Here is a 16,806-nt window from a genome sequence, read left to right as displayed (position 1 = left end):
TAAAGATTTCTGTAGGTACAACATCTCGATTACTACGGTTGCATGTGTTAAAGAGAGAATGTAAGGGAATGGGGTTGAGAGGGAAATATAGATCAGGCATTGTTTGAATGGCGCAGTAGACTTGATGGGCCGAATGGCCTAAATCTGTCTTACAACGTATGAACATTATTTCAAGCCAGGTCGAGTTTATTGCCAACTGCACAAGTTCGGTGAGGGGCGGGTACAATGAAAATCTTGCTTGCTGCAGCATCATAGGCACATGGACTCTGATAAACACACAGAAACATAAATGATACATAAATTACAAATACACGATGCTGGACAGTGAAAAGAAAAAACAGACTACAGGTAAAAAAAACAACACAATCGGGGGAAAATTAAAAAAATCCATGGCAGTGCAGGATTCTGTTGTTAGAACATAGAATGGCACAGGAACAGGCCCTTTGGCCCACTATGCCTGTGCTGTACATAATGCCTAGATAAAGTAAATTCCTGCCTGCGCATGATTCATATTCCTCTATCGTATCTGCCTCCACCACCACCCCGACAGTGTGTTCCAGGCACCCGCCACCTTCTGTGCAAAAAAAACTTCCCCCACACATCTCCATTAAACTGTGTCTCTCTCACCTTAAAGCCAGGCCTTCTAGTCTCTGACATTTGGACCTGGAGGGCAATAGATCGCAGAGATATTTAAACATCAACAACGTGCCCGTTGATCTGTTTCAACAGAAACTGTTGGGGGTTGCACGGTGGCGCAGTGGACCATTTGCTGCCTCACAGTGCTAGAGACCAGGATTTGATCCTGACTATGGGTGGTGCTTGTGTGGAGTTTGTACGTTCTCCCAGTGACCGCGTTGGTTTTCTCCGGGTGCTCCGGTTTCCCCCCCAAGACGTCCAGGTTTACAGGCGAATTGGCTTCGGTAAAGATTGTAAATTGTCCGTAATATGTAGGATAGTTCTAGTGTACGGGGCGATCGCTGGTCGGCGCGGACTCAGTGGTCTGAAGGGCCTGTTTCAGCTCTGTATCTCCAAAGTCTAACACAGTTCATGGCAAGGTGAATATTGGGGGCAGGGTGGTTTCCTTGCTCTTTGAGATAATCCTTGAGATCTTTCACGCTGACAGTGCCCGAGTCCCACACACTAAAGTTCATCCCCTCCTACAATGCCATGCCTGAATACATCGGCAACAAGAAAGCTTTGAACGCCAGTTGCTGAAATAAGAATTGAACCTACGACCCTTTAATCGAGCGGTCAACTAAACCATTACTCACATGATACCATCGCTCGCAGATTACATTACAAATTGGGTTAAAGGGCTGAGAGTTTACCCGATTGTTTTCATCATAAAACCGCCCAGTGTTGCAACTCCGATTAAAGTGGTTTTAAAGTCCAAATGAAAGTACAAATTTCTGCAGATTATAACAGAGCAATTGCTTTCCTTAACTCCTATAGAGCTAAATTATAAATGGAAGTGAGGTGTTTCCATCATTGGATTCAATCGAACGACAATATGGTTAAATAAAATAGACACAAGCACACTCATTGCAAAATATGTTGCTCCCTCCCTGCATTAGTTGGTGAACATTTGGGTAACCAAAATAAAATGCAATCAATACTCTCCATTCTCCCCCCAAAATGATCATATGAAAGAGGCTCTGTACCAAGAGGAGGAAGTTAAACATTAACTCGGGTGATTCAGATTGGACTCAGCACTGATGTTCACACAGAGCAGACATTACCTGGGCTGATCGTTGTATTAACCGCTCGGTCGGTCCATCATTGGCAAAGCGCTTGTTCTCAAGACTTATTGTGTTGGGTCTTCAAACGGAGGAGTGGCTGTTTCCCAAAGGACTGTCGAGAGAGGAAGGGGCAATGACAGATGTGCTGGATACATACTGTGGATCCACGTTCTGGGTGAGTTTCCTCATGTTTGGAGTCATAGTCATAGAGTGCCGACCAACATGCCCCATCTACACCACTCCCACCTGCCTGTGTTTGGTCCATATCCCTCTAAACCTATCCTATCCATATACCTATCCAATGATTAATAAACGTTGTAATAGTCCCTGCTTCAACTATCTCTTCCATACACTAACAACCCTTTGTTAAAAAAGTTACCCCTCAGATTCCTAAATGTTCTTTCACCCTCACCTAAAACCTATGTCCTCTGGTTCTCAATTCCCCTACTTTGGGCAAGAGAGTCTGTGCATCTACCCAATCTACTCCTCTCATGATTTTGTACACCTCTATAAGATCACCCCACATCCTCCTGCGCTCCAAGGAAGTGTCCTATCCTGCTCAAAGCCGTTTTAAGGTACATTGATCCCGTCTTTAAGTGAGCAGCTGGGAGCTCGGTTCACAGTTTTCAACTTCAACTACGTTTTAGTCCCAGCCTGTAAATCGGTCAAGGATCTCCGCGATGCTATCCATCCCCATATCAATTTGAATAACGTTTGCCCATAACGGCTGTGGCACAGTAGCACAGTTCATAAAGCTGCTGCCATCAGTGTGTAGTTTGCACGTTCTCCCTGTGACTGCGTGGGTTTTATCCGGGTTCTCCGGGTTTCACCCACATCCCAAAGATGTGCCCGTACGCGTTTGGAGGTTAATTGGCTCTCTGTAAATTACTCCTAGAGTAGAGAGTGGATGAGAAAGTGGGATAACATAGAACTAGAGTGAACGGGTGATTGATGGGCCACTCTTCACCGCACCGAGTCCATGCTGACCAGCGATCCCCGCACACTAGCACTATCTTACACACTGGGGACAATTTACAATTTGACCGAAGCCGCTTAACCTACAAACCTATACGTCTTTGGAGTGTGGGAGGAAACCGGAGCACCTGGAAAAAACACCCATGCGGTCTTAGGGAGAATGTACATACTCTGTACAGCATCTGTGGTCAGGATCGAACCATGGTCTCTGGCCCTGCAAGGCAGCAACTCTACCCCTGCGTCACCGTGCCTTCCAAATCATTTTCCTGTGGGTGACCCTTTAATTGTGATGCTACTGAGATGTCTTATATTAACTAAAAACAAACCACACAAAATACTGGAGTAACACAGCGGGTCAGGCAGCATCTCTGGAGAATATGGAAAGGCAACGTTTCGGATCAGGGATTTCCTTGAGTCCGCACTAAAAACGTCATCTGGCCACGTTCTCCAGAGATGCTGCCTGACCCGCTGAGTTACTCCAGCACTTTGTGTCCTTTTTTTGTGAACAAGTATCTGCAGTTCCTTGTTTCTACATCCTATATTAACTGTCCAGGTTGTCTTTGGGGAAAGCATCTGAAAAGGTCCCTGGCATTTGATGTGTTTGATGTTAAATTCATGAGTCATTGAGATCTTGATAACTGGTGGTTTAACCTTTGAAGCAGATTAACTTAAAAACATGTGCGTCTCACGCATCTCTCCTCAAACATTAGAGCAACATTGGAAACATCAAAGTAAATTTGAAGTCTGAAGAAGGGTCTCGACCCAAAACGTCACCTGTTCCTTCTCTCCAGAGTTGCTGCCTGACCCGCTGAGTTACTCCAGCACGTTGTGTCCATCAGGGGCAGGTTAAGGCCTGGTGAGTGATAGGTGGATACAGGTGAGCGGGAGGTGACTCTGTCTCTGAGGCTGACGATGAGGTTTCTTGTCTCCCTGTACAGAATGCCTCTCTCCTGGACCGCCCAGACCCCGACCTCACCGTGTGCTTTGAGCGGACAGTCCTGGTGTGGGTTCCCCTGGCCTTCCTGTGGATATGTACATCATGGCAAGTTCTGGCCCTCTGCAAGTCGAGACTCATTGGAGGCACCTGTTCAAGACTCTACCTGGCCAAACAGGTATGTAGTTTCTCCCTTCACAATTGCAGGTGAAGACATTCAGACAAGTTGATCAGTGGCGGAATTGATATATTTTTCTCCAATTTAGTTTATCGAGATTAGTGTAAGTTTTGTTTTAGTTTTTGCTTATTTTTAGCTTAGTTCAGTTTCAGTTTTGCTTAATTTTGTTCCGTTTAGTTTAGGTCCAGCACCGATTACCCGGCAACTGGTGGTCCGGCACCTCCATTACTCCAGACAAAATTACAATTGCTCACTTGAAATCCCTCTCTGAAGGTCCACCTGAAAATGTGGTGCCTGGCCAGGTAGGGCGGCCGATTCCGACCTCTTTGGAATTCCGTGCCGATTGGCGGGTCGAATTTTCCCACTCCGGCTGGGGCTCTGGAACTCCGTCCCGGCTGGAGCCGGCAGATCCGTTCCCATAGCCAACTTCCGCAGCCAAATTTGCGGGCCGTTATCACAGCCCCTCGGCGGCCTAGACGGGCCATTCCAGTACCGTATGGCTCCTCTTGGAGACCGTGACCTCTGTTGATCCATCAAAATGAATAATCCAGAAAGGCTCTGGAAACAAGGGTGCTGGAAAATCAGTGGTGGACCTGTATACTGTGATCATTGCTCTCATAGAACAGAACAGGAACTGTCCCTTTGGCCCACAATGTCCATGCCGAGCATGATGCCAAGTTAATCTCTCTGCTTGCTCTAGATCCATTAACCTCCATTCCATCTCCGTGGAGTTTGCAAGATCTCCCTGTGACCGTGTAGGTTTCCTCCGACCACTCCGGTTTCGTCCCACTTCCCAAAGACGTGCGGATTTGTAGGCTAATTGATATCTGTAAAATTGCACCTAGTGTGTAGGTGAGTGGATGAGTGGAATAACATGGAACTATTGTGAACGGGTGATCGATGGTTGACGTAGGTTCTACGGCCCACCAAGTCTGTTTCTGTGCTGTATCTCCAAACTAAACTAAACTAAAGCAAGGAAGCATTGTGTAGTTTTAAAGTAGAGATTAATTGGTTCTTGATTAGCATGGGTGTCAAAGGTTATGGGGAGAAGGCTGAAGAATGTGGTTGAGAGGAAAAGATAGAACAACTGTGATTGAATGGCGGAATAGACTCAATGGGCCGAATGGCCTATTATGCTCATTATGCTAAATAAATAAAGTTATTTACTTTAGACTTTAAAGATACAGCATGGAAACATTCGGCCCAGCAAGCCGCACTGACCAGCCTTTACCTTGTGCACTAGCACTATCCTACACACTAGGGACAATTTACAATTTTATCTAAGCCAATAAACCTCCAAACCTGTACGTCTTTAGAGTGTGGTTGGAAACCAGAGCACCTGGAGATAACCCACGTGGTCGCAGGGAGAACGTACAAACTTTGTACAGCCAGCAGCCGTAGTTAGGATCGAACCCGGGTCTCTGGCGCCGTGAGGCAGCGACTCTACCGATGAAGTCTCTGAACCATGAACGTGATCATCATCTTCCTCTCCATAAACAGATCCTCGCCGGCCTTTTGTTCCTGACCTCGATGGCCGACATGATTTTGACGGTAATGGAGGACTATGAGGTTGATCTCGACTCCACGACTAATGGACAGAACCCGGTCGTTTTCTACGTAAACGCATTTCTTTATCTTCTGTCTTGGGTAAGAAACAGCCTGGTCTCTCGTGACACGATACGTGTTGAGCGTCGATTGGTTTGGGATCCTTTGTGAGAAGGAGAGTGGATGTTAACGGTAAAACACAAAGTATTGGAGTCACTCAGCGGGTCAGGCAGCATCTATGGAGCGAAGAAATAGGTGACGTTTCGGGTTGAGACCCTTCTTCAACTCAGCGGGTCAGGCAGCATCTATGGACGACGTAGAAATAAGGAACGGCAGATGCTGGTTTACAGAAAAAAAACACAAAGTGCTGGAGTAACAAAGCAGGTCAGACAGCATCTCCAGAGGACATTTAGAAATATGTAACTACAGGTGCATACAATCATGACTGGAATAGAAAGGATGAAGGCACAATATTTTATGCAGGGAAGGGGAATCAAGAACCAGAGTACATAGGTTTAAGGTGAGAGGGGAAACATTTCATAGGAACCTGCGGGGCATCTTTTTCACACAGAAGGTGGTGGCTGTATGGAACGAGCTGCCAGAGGAGGTAGTTGAGGCAGGTACTATAACAGCATTTAAAAGTCACATGGATAGGTACATAGATGAGAAAGATGTAGAGAGATATGTGGACAGGCAAGACCAGTGTAGAAACATAGAAACATAGAAAATAGGTGCAGGAGGAGGCCATTCGGCCCTTGAAGCCAGCACCACCATTCATTGTGATCATGGCTGATCGTCCCCTATCAATAACCCGTGCCTGCCTTCTCCCCATATCCCTTGACTCCACTAGCCCCTAGAGGTCTATCTAACTCTCTCTTAAATCCATCCAGTGATTTAACCTCCACTGCCCTCTGTGGCTGGGAATTCCACAAATTCACAACTCTCTGGGTGAAAAAGGTTTTTCTCACCTCAGTCTTAAATGGCCTCCCCTTCTAAGACTGTAGCCCCTAGTTCTGGACTCGCCCAACATTGGGAACATTTTTCCTGCATCTAGCTTGTCCAGTCCTTTTATAATTTTATTTGTTTCTATAAGAATCCCCCTCATCCTTCTAAACTCTAGTGAATACAAGCCTAGTCTTTTCAATCTTTCCTCATATGACAGTCCCACCATCCCAGGGATCAATCTCGTGAACCTACGCTGCACTGCCTCAATCACAAGGATGTCCGTCCTCAAATTAGGAGACCAAAACTGTACACAATACTCCAGATGTGGTCTTACCAGAGCCCTATACAACTGCAGAAGAACCACATTACTCCTATACTGAAATCCTCTTGTTATGAAGGCCAAAATTCCATTAGCTTTCTTCACTGCCTGCTGTACCTGTAAGCCAACTTTCAGTGTACAAGGATGCCCAGGTCTCGCTGCACCTCCCCCTTACTTAACCTAACCCCATTGAGATAATAATCTGCCCCCTTGTTTATGCCACCAAAGTGGATAACCTCACATTCACCATTGACCAGGTGTAGATGAGGCATCTTGGTCAAAATGAGCAAGTTGGGCTGAGGAGCTGTTTCTGTGCTGTATACCTCTTATGACTACATGATATGAGACATCTTGGACAGCATGGATGAGTAGGGCTGAAGGGCCTGTGCTGTATGACCTTATGACTCCATGATATGGCACTAGCTCAGTTGGGGCATTGTGGTTGGCTTGTATGAATGGGGCCGAATGGCCTGTGTCTGTGCTGTGTGACTCTGTGACCGGTCGGTCTGGGGGTACCAATGCCGGCTGACACTGAGAGCTTCTCCCCGCTTCCACCTGTCCGCAGTTGCTGGTGATGTTGATCCACGAGGGCAGGAGACGGATTGACGACAAGAACTCTGCCTGCATCTTCATCTTCTGGCTGCTGTCTGCTGCCTGTGACGTGTTTATGCTGCAGACCCTCATCAGAATGGCCATTGACCAGGTGAGAGATTGATCGCCTGCCGACTTTCCCCTTAAGATTTAAGACACAAAGTACGCGGACAGTAAACGTGCATGGAGCGGCACGGTGGCGCAGCGGGTAGAGTTGCTGCTTTGCAGCGCCAGAGTCCCGGGGTCGATCCTGACTACGGGTGCTGTCTGTACGGAATTTATATGTTCTCCCTGTGACTGCGTGAGTTTTCTCTGGGTGCTCCGGTTTCCTCCCGCTCTCCAAAGATGTGCAGGTTGTAGGTTCATTGGCCTCTGTAAAATGTAAATTGTCCCAACTGTGTGGGATAGTGCTAGTGTACGGGGTGATCGCTGGCCGGCGCGGACCCGGTGGGCTGAAGAGCCTGTTTCCATGCTGTATCTCTTAAGTTTCAAGTAATGTTTAAAAACAGTGCAGAAACAGGCCCTTTGGCCCATTGAGGTCAGTGCTGACCAGCGATCAGCCCTACACTAGCACTGTCCTACAAACTAAGGACAATTTATAGAGGCCAATTAACCCTCAAACATGTACATCTTTTGAATTTGAGAGGAAACCGGAGCACCCGGAGAAAACGCACACGGTCACGTGGAGAACGTGCAAACTCCGTACAGACAGCACCCATAGTCAGGATTGAACCCGGGCCTCTGGCGCTGTAAGGCAGCAACTCCACCGCTGCGCCACCGTGCCGCCCAAGTTAGGCGACATTTTCAGATCCGCAGCATGTGGAATGTTGCGAACCTCATCGGTGGTATCTCATACTGAATGTGTTTGTCTCCTCCACAGGGTGGGCCTCCTGATCTGCCACGGTTCACACTATTCTGTATCTCCTACAGTCTCAAGTGTATGTCCCTGGTTGTATCCAGCATTTCTGACGTCTCCTCAGAAACTAGAGCTGCTGCAGAGAAGGTAGCTTACAACTGTGTGTATCTATGTGCTCATCCATGTTGCTGGGAGTATCGTTCTATTGCAGACGGGGGTGAAGCTCCCTCTACACTGTCCCGTCACACACTCCTGGGCCAGGGACAACATGGGTTAGATACAGAGTGAATCTCCCCCCACACTATCCCACTACACACTCCCTCGTAGGGCAGGAACAACACGGGTTAGACACAGGGCAAACTCTATCCATGGAGTAAATGATTACTATTTGAAGGACGGTTTAATACAGACGGTCTTATTTTCTCTTTTCTTAGAATCCTCACATCGCTGCATCTTTTCTCAGTCGAATAACATTTCATTGGTTTAATGGGTAAGTGAAATTTTGATTTCTCATTTTTTAATGAATACTTCAATGTCACAGTCACAGAGTGATACTGTGCGGAAACAGGCCCTTCGGCTCAACTTGCCCACATCGGCCAACATGTCCCAGCTACACTCGTCCCACCTGCCTGCGCTTGGTCCATATCCCTCCAAACCCGTCCTATCTATGTACCTGTCTAACTGTTTCTCAAACTTTGGGATAGTCCCAGGTTCAACTACCTCTTCTGGCAGCTTGTTCGTTACATCCACCACCCTTTGTGGGAAAAAGTTACCCCTCAAATTTCTATTAAATCTTTTCCCATTCACCTTGTACCCATGTCCTCTGGTCCTCGATTCCCCGACTCTGGACAAGAGACTCTGTGCATAAATGCAGATAAATGTGAGGTTAGCCACTTGGGTGGCAAGAACAAGGAGGCAGATTATTACAGTATCTGAATGGTGTCAGATTAGGAAAAATGGAAGGTGCAACGAGACCTGGGGGTCCTTGTACACCAGTCACTGAAAGTAAACATGCAGGTACAGCAGGCAGTGAAGAAAGCTAATGGCATGTTGGCCTTCATAACAAGAGGATTTGAGTAAAGGAGTAAAGAGGTTTCTGCTGTTATACAGGGCCCTGGTGAGACCACACCTGGAGTATTGTGTGCACTTTTGGTCCCCTAATTTGAGGAAGGACATCCTTGCTATTGAGGCAGTGCAGCGTAGGTTCACAAGGTTATTCCCCGGGATGGCGGGACTGTCTAACAGTACGAGGAAAGTTTGGAAAGACTGGGCTTGTAATCACTGGAATTTAGAGGGATGAGAGGGTATCTTACAGAAATGTATACAAATATAAAAGGACAGGACAAGCTAGACGCAGGAAAAATGTTCCCAATGTTGGGGGAGTCCAGAACCAGGGGCCACAGTCTAAGAATAAAAGGGAGGCCATTTAAAACTGAGATGAGACAAAACTTTTTCGCCCAGAGAGTTGCGAATTTGTGGAATTCTCCGCCACAGAAGGCAGTGAAAGCCAATTCACTGGATGAATTTAAAAGAGAGTTAGATGGAGCTCCAGGGGCTAGCGGAATCAAGGGGTGTGGGGAGAAGGCAGGCACGGGTTATTGATTGTGGATGATCACAATGAATGGCGGTGTGCTGGCTTGAAGGACCTCCTCCTGCACCTATTTTTTATGTTTCTGTGCATCTACCTGATCTATACTTCTCATGATTTTATACACCTCTATAAGATCACGCCTCATTCTCCTACGGTCCAAGGAATAGAGACCCAGCCTACTCAACCTCTCCCTGTAGCTCACACCCTCTAGTCCTGGCAACATTCTCGTAAATCTTCTCTGAACCCTTTCAAGCTCGACAATATCTTTCCTATAACATGGTGCCCAGAAATGAACACAATATTGTCAGAAGTCAATAAAGTCAAAGCCCATGGTATTAAACAGTGATGGTGGTTAATTAGTGAATAGTGAAAAGCCTGGATAGAGTGAATGTAGAGAGGATGTTTCCACTAGTGGGAGAGTCTAGGACCAGAGGCCACATCTTCAGAATAAAAGGACATACCTTTAGAAAGGAGATGAGGAGCAATGTCTTTAGTCAGGGGGTGGTGAATCTGTGGAATTCATTGCCGCAGACGGTGGTGGAGGCTATCTTGTATTTTTAAGACGGAGATTGACAGGTTCTTGATTAGTACGGGTGTCAGGGGTTATGGGGAGAAGGCAGGAGAATGGGGTTGAGACGCAAAAATCGATCAGCAATGATTGAATGAAAGATTGGACTAGATGGGCTTAATTTTGCTCTATGGATGCTGGTTTACACCGAAGATAGGCACAAAAATCTGGAGTAGTTGAGCGGGTCAGGCAGCATCAGGAGAAAAGGAATAGGTGACATTTCAGGTCAAGACACCCTTCTGCAGTCTGAGAGTCAGGGAGGAAGGAAACTAGAGGCATGAAAAGATACAAAGAACAAATATATGAAAGTCCTGATGCTGTTTTATAAGACTTTTTAGATCTAAGCTAAACTGGAAGAAAATTACCTAAAGATTGCAGCAAATCTGTGATGGCAAGCGGCCCGCCCGGATGTCAGATATCTTTACTTATTTATTTTACATGCTTGTGGCCTTGTGACAGGATGATGATGAAAGGATACAGAAAGCCCTTGGAGAGCAAGCACCTGTGGGACCTGAACGAGGAGGATCGATGTCAGACTATTTACGCTGAGTTTGACAAACACATGAGGCAAGGCCTAAAGAAGGCCCAAAAGAAGAGGGGCGAAAAACAAAGCAAGGAACGCCACAAAGACGCAGAGCAAATGAATGGTTTTAACAGAAGCATCAGCCAAGATGTATTAGTGATGGTGAGTGAGACCCTAAACCTTGCCTCTCCTCCTGGGCTGGGTTCCAATGTGTCACCAGGATTCTATTCCCTGGAGCGCAGGAGGATTAGGGTTTTGGTCTCCTAATCAGGAAAGACATTCTTGCCATAGAGGGAGTACAGAGAAGGTTCGCCAGACTGATTCCTGGGATGTCAGGACTTTCATATGAAGAAAGACTGGATAGACTCGGTTTGTACTCGCTAGAATTTAGAAGATTGAGGGGGGATCTTATAGAAACTTACAAAATTCTTAAGGGGTTGGACAGGCTAGATGCAGGAAGATTGTTCCCGATGTTGGGGAAGTCCAGAACAAGGGGTCACAGTTTAAGGATAAGGGGGAAATCTTTTAGGACCTAGATGAGGAAAACATTTTTCACACAGAGAGTGGTGAATCTCTGGAATTCTCTGCCACAGAAGGTAGTTGAGGCCAGTTCATTGGCTATATTTAAGAGGGAGTTAGATGTGGCCCTTGTGGCTAAAGGGATCAGAGGGTATGGAGAGAAGGCGGGTACAGGATACTGAGGGATGATCAGCCATGATCACATTGAATGGCGGTGCAGGCTCGAAGGGCCGAATGGCCTACTCCTGCACCTAATTTCTATGTTTCTATGATCTTATCGAGGTGTGCAAAATCACGAGAGGAATCGGGTGAATGCACAGAGTCTCTTGCCCAGGAATCAAGAACCAGAGGACATAGCTTTCAGTTGAGGGGGAAAAGATTTAATAGGAACCTGAGTGGCAACATTTTCACACAAAGGGTGGTGGGTGTATGGACCAAGCTGTAGACGAAGTAACTGAGGCAGAAGCACAAAGTGAATTTACAGAAAACTCTGCTTTAAGTGTCATATAAGTCGAGGAAGCCACATTATTGGCAACAATGTTGATTACAAGATACAACTGAACAAAAATCAGATTCATTTCTGGTTTCTGGAAGGAGAGAGACATTTGGACAGGTGCGTGGATAGGACAGGTTTAGAGGGGTTTGTAACCGACACAGGCAGGTGGGACGAGTGTAGATGGGGCATGTGGCTCGGCCCAGGGAATTCTGCCCATACCCTTCTAAACCTTTCCTATCCATGTACCTGTCCAAGTGTCTGTTAAATGATGTTATTGTACCTGCCTGAGCAACCTCCTCTGGCAGCTCGTCCAACACACCCACCATCCTTCGGTTCCCAATGCCCCTGTCCCACTTAGGAAACCTGAACGGAAACCTCTGGAGACTTTGCACCCCACCCAAGGTTTCCGTGCGGTTCCTGGAGGTTTCCGGAAGGTTTTTGTCAGTCTCCCTACCTGCTTCCACTACCTGCAACCTCCGGCAACCACCTGAAACCTCCGGGAACCGCACGGAAACCTTGGGTGGGGCGCAAAGTCTCCAGGGGTTTCCGTTCAGGTTTCCTAAGTGGGACAGGGGCATTAGTTTCCTATTAAGTTTTTCCCCTCTCACCTTAAATCAATGTCCTCTGGTTCTTGAGTCCCCTACTCTGGGTAAAAGTGTGTATATATTCACCCGGTCAATTCCCTTCATGATCTTATATTTATGAAATCATCAAATCCCCCCCCCCCCCCACCCCAGTGCAATCACCCCCCCCCCCCCCCCCCCCCACTCCCCACTCCCCCCACCCACCCCAGCGCTCGAAGGAATAAAGTCCTAGGCTGCCCGACCTTTTGCAGTTGCCTACGCCCTGGAGTTCTGGCAACAACCTTGTAAATCTGCTCTGCACTTTTTCTAGCTTAACATAAGTAGGTCCTTTTACAAGCTGGGGTTACGTCATTGCGGACATTGGACTTTGTCCCTGGAACTGTTACCACACAACGCTGAGAACTATATTCTGCTCTCTGGTACTTTTCTCTTCACTCCACCTGCCGCACTTGTGTCCGGCTTGATTGTACTCATGATTGCATAATATTATCTGTCTCATTGGATAGCACACAAACAAACGTTTTTCACTGTGTCACGGTACATTTGATAATAATAAACCAACATCAGTTATGTTCGCCTGCGACGTTCCAGAACATTACTATAGTTCCGTCGACACTTCACGCTGACTCGGCAAGGCCACCGGCATAATCAAAGGACCAGTCTCACCCTGGTCACTCCCTCTTCTCCCCTCTCCCAACATCTGCAATTCCCTCTTACATCAGCCATTACAGGGCGGCACGGTGGCCAAGCTGTGGAGTTGCTGCCTTATAGCTCCAGAGACCCAGGTTCAATCCTGACTACGGCACAGAGTTCGCACGTTCTCCCTGTGACCACGTGGGTTTTGTCCGGGTGCTCCGGTTTCCTCCTACACTCCAAAAACGCAAAGATTTGTAGATTGATTGGCTTCTGTAAATTATACACTGTTTCTAGTTAGAAGTAGTGAACTGGTTGATTGTTGGTTGGTCCAGGTAGGGTGGGTCGAATGGCCTGTTTCTGCCCCATCACAAAGGTCTAAAGTCTATACATAGCACAGGAACAGGCCCTTCAGCCCACAATGCCCGTGCCGAACATAAAGCCAAGACCACATCTTATGTGCCTGCACGTGATCCATCTCCCTCCATTCCTGTCTATCCAAAAGTCTCTTCAACACCACTATCACATCTGTCTCCTCCACCCCTGGCAGCAGGTTCCAGGTACCCACCACCCTCTGTGTAAATAAAAGCCCCACACGTCTCCTTTAAACTTTGCCCGTTGTACACATATATCGAAAGTATAGAGAATGTATGAAGAGTTTTTGCCTTGTATCTATTTTCATTTTGGATAAAGTTTTTTTTTCGGGGAAGGACACAGCTTGTGTTGTCTTGCTCACTGTTGTCAATTCTGTGTTCCCTTCCCGCGCTTAAGGACGAAAAGAGCGGGAAGGACAGAAGGAAAAAGGGCGGGAAGGAGAAGTCAGCGGCACGAGGGGCGACGGGGTGGCTGGTGCTGGCCATGTTGAAAACCTACCGCTCCATCCTCCTCAAGGGCGTGTTCTTCAAGATTTGTCACGACGGCCTTCTCTTTACCAGCCCCCAGCTGCTAAAGTAAGTGGAGGCACACAGCGATTCAGCTCCGGCATGCCTCACCGAACACTTTGTAACTTTCCGTGGTGACTCTTTGCATAACTTGTGTGTGGTTTGCAAGATGAAAGATTTCTCTGTGACATGTCACATGGGATAGAGTATAAATCGATCAATCAGTTAATCAATCAGTCAATCAATCAATCAATAATTCGGCCAGCTGCTTTAGTTCATCCAGTGTATTTAGTCTGAAGAAGGGTCCCAACCTGAAACGTTGCTATTCCTTTTCTCCAGGGATACAGCCTAACCCGCTGAGTTACTCCAGGATTTTGTGTCTTATCTTTGGTTTAGTTTAGTGTCAAAATACAACGTGGAAACAGGCCCTTCGGCCCACCCAGTCCACGCTGATCAGCAATCATCCGTTCGCAGTTAGTTCTATCCTACATACTAGGGGGGCAATTTACAGAAGCCAATTAACTTACAAGCCCACATGTCTTGGGTACACAAAAAAGCTGGTGAAACTCAGCGGGTGCAGCAGCATCTATGGAGCGAAGGAAATAGGCAACGTTTCGGGCCGAAACCCTCCTTCAGACTGGGTTCAGACCAGACTGAAGAAGGGTTTCAGCCCGAAACGTTGCCTATTTCCTTCGCTCCATAGATGCTGCTGCACCCGCTGAGTTTCTCCAGCTTTTTTGTGTACCTTTGATTTTCCAGCATCTGCAGTTCCTTCTTAACCACATGTCTTAGGGATGGGGAAGGAAACTGGAGCACCCAGAAGAAACCCAGGTGGTCACAGGGAGAACGTACAAACTCCGTGCAGACAGCATCCGAGATCAGGATGAAACCCGGGCCTCTGGCACTGGAAGGCAGCAGCTCTACCGCTGCACCATTGTGCTGTCTTAAGTTACACTGTTTAGCACTCTGTTTAGTTTAGCTTAGTTTAGTTTTAATATTGATACTGGTACCAATGTACACATGAAAGGTTTTTATGTTGTGTGCTACCCAGTCAGCGAAAAGACTATACATGATTATAATCGAGTTGTCCATAATGTACAGATACAGAATAAAGGGAATAACGTTTAGTGCAAGTTAAAGTCCAATGGTTCAGCTGCCTGATAACAGCTGGCAAGAGAGCAGTCTCTGAATCAGGAGGTGTGTGTTTTCACGCTTCTGCCTGATGGGAGAGGGGAGAAGAGGGAATGACTGGAGGTGAGAAAGGTCCTTGATTACTCTAGTGGCCTTTGCCGAGGCAGCGTATGGTGTAAATTGAGTCAATGGGAGGGAGGTTGGTCTGTGTGATGGTCTGGTCTGGGCTGCATCCACGATTCACTGCAATTTCTTGCAGTCTTGGATGGAGCTGTTCCCAAGCCATGCTGTGATGCATCCCGATAAGTTGCTTTCTACAGCGCGTCTGTGGACGTCGGTGAGGCTTGTTGGGGACATGCCGAACTTCCTAATGGTGCTTTTCTTTACTGAGCAGGCTGCTGGTTTCGTTTACAGAAGACACGTCCGTCTATGCGTGGAAAGGCTACTTATACGCGGTGCTGCTGTTTGTCTTGGCTATCGTTCAGTCACTGCTGCTGCAGCAGTACTTCCAGTGTTGCTTCCTGCTTGGCATGCGAGTCCGGACTGCCATCACAGCCGCCGTCTACAAGAAGGTGAGTTAGCAGAGAAAGAAAAATTTTATCGGGATGCCTCGCGGCATGGTTTGGGAACAGCTCCATCCAAGACCGCAACAAATCACAGAGAGTTGTGGAGTGGAAACTTCATTGTCACATGTGACACGGCACAATTAAATCCTTTGCTTTCCTACCCAAGGTATGCAAGTGGTCGCCACGTATGGCACTGGCAATTCTATAAATTACCCCCTCCCCCCCCCCGCCAGCTCCACTGTATGTTTCCCCCCCCCCCCTCCCCTCCCCCACTCCGGGGACCTCCATTGTTAGCCTTCCCCCCCACCCCCATGCCTGGCTCCTCCATTGTTCTTCCCCCTTCCCTCAAGATGGTTCCCCTGCGCTCTCATCAACCACCGATAGCGGGCTGACCGGCGAGGCTTCACCACCACCGCCTCGAGGCTCTGTCGGCCACAAGGCCCCACTGCCGCCGCCAAAGCTCACCGACGCAGCCCAGGCCATCACACAAACCAACCTCCCTTCCATTGTGTAGGAAGGAACTGCAGATGCTGGTTTGAACCGAAGATAGACACAAAACGCTGGAGTAACTCAGCTGGACAGGCAGCATCTCCGGAGAGATGGAACGGGTGGCGTTTTGGGTCGAGACTCTTCTTCAGGCTGCAGAAGGGTCTCGACCCGAGACGTCACCCATTCTTTCTCTCTGGAGATGCTGTCTGTCCCGCTGAGTTACTCCAGCATTTTGTGTCCATCTTCCTTCCATTTACACCATTTATACGTCACGCTGCCTCGGCAAGGCCACCAGCATAATCAATGACCAGTCTCATCCCAGTCACTCCCTCTTCTCCCCTCTCCCCTCGGGCAAGAGGTACAGAAGTATGAAAATACACACCTCCAGTTTAGCTTGGAGATACAGAGCGGAAACAGGCCATTCGGCCCACCGAGTCTGCACCGACCAGCGACTCCAGCACATTAACACTATCCTACACATACTAGGGACAATTTACATATACACCAAGAGAATTAACTTTCAAAACTTGTACGTCTTTGGAGTGTAAGATGAAACCGAAGATCTCAGCGAAAACACACGAGGTCACAGGAGAACGTACAGACTCTGTACAGACAGCGCCCCTGGTCGGGATGGAAGCTGGGCCTCTGGCTCTGTGAGGCAGCAACACTCCCATTGTGCCACCATTCGTGCTATGTTCTATGTGAACCACGGTCTGTTTTAGTAGGTGTGGGATTGTAGCTCA

The 16,806-nt window shown here is 47.6% G+C and overlaps 1 protein-coding gene across 1 annotated transcript in view; it reads left to right on the top strand.

Moving 5' to 3' along the window:
- The first annotated feature begins 87 nt into the window (after nt 1-87).
- abcc2 (ATP-binding cassette, sub-family C (CFTR/MRP), member 2) overlaps nt 88-16,806 on the top strand; it is a 54,845-nt gene continuing 38,126 nt past the window's right edge. The window contains 9 exon segments of the mRNA XM_055647055.1: nt 88-1,914; nt 3,653-3,826; nt 5,327-5,473; nt 7,201-7,338; nt 8,107-8,229; nt 8,517-8,572; nt 10,701-10,926; nt 13,768-13,946; nt 15,403-15,580. Of these exon segments, the coding sequence (XP_055503030.1) occupies nt 1,873-1,914; nt 3,653-3,826; nt 5,327-5,473; nt 7,201-7,338; nt 8,107-8,229; nt 8,517-8,572; nt 10,701-10,926; nt 13,768-13,946; nt 15,403-15,580 (1,263 nt within the window). The 5' untranslated portion in view covers nt 88-1,872.

This window comes from Leucoraja erinacea, chromosome 15, assembly GCF_028641065.1.
Source record: "Leucoraja erinacea ecotype New England chromosome 15, Leri_hhj_1, whole genome shotgun sequence".
Lineage (NCBI taxonomy): Eukaryota > Metazoa > Chordata > Chondrichthyes > Rajiformes > Rajidae > Leucoraja > Leucoraja erinaceus.
This window is presented reverse-complemented; position numbering and strand designations above follow the sequence as displayed.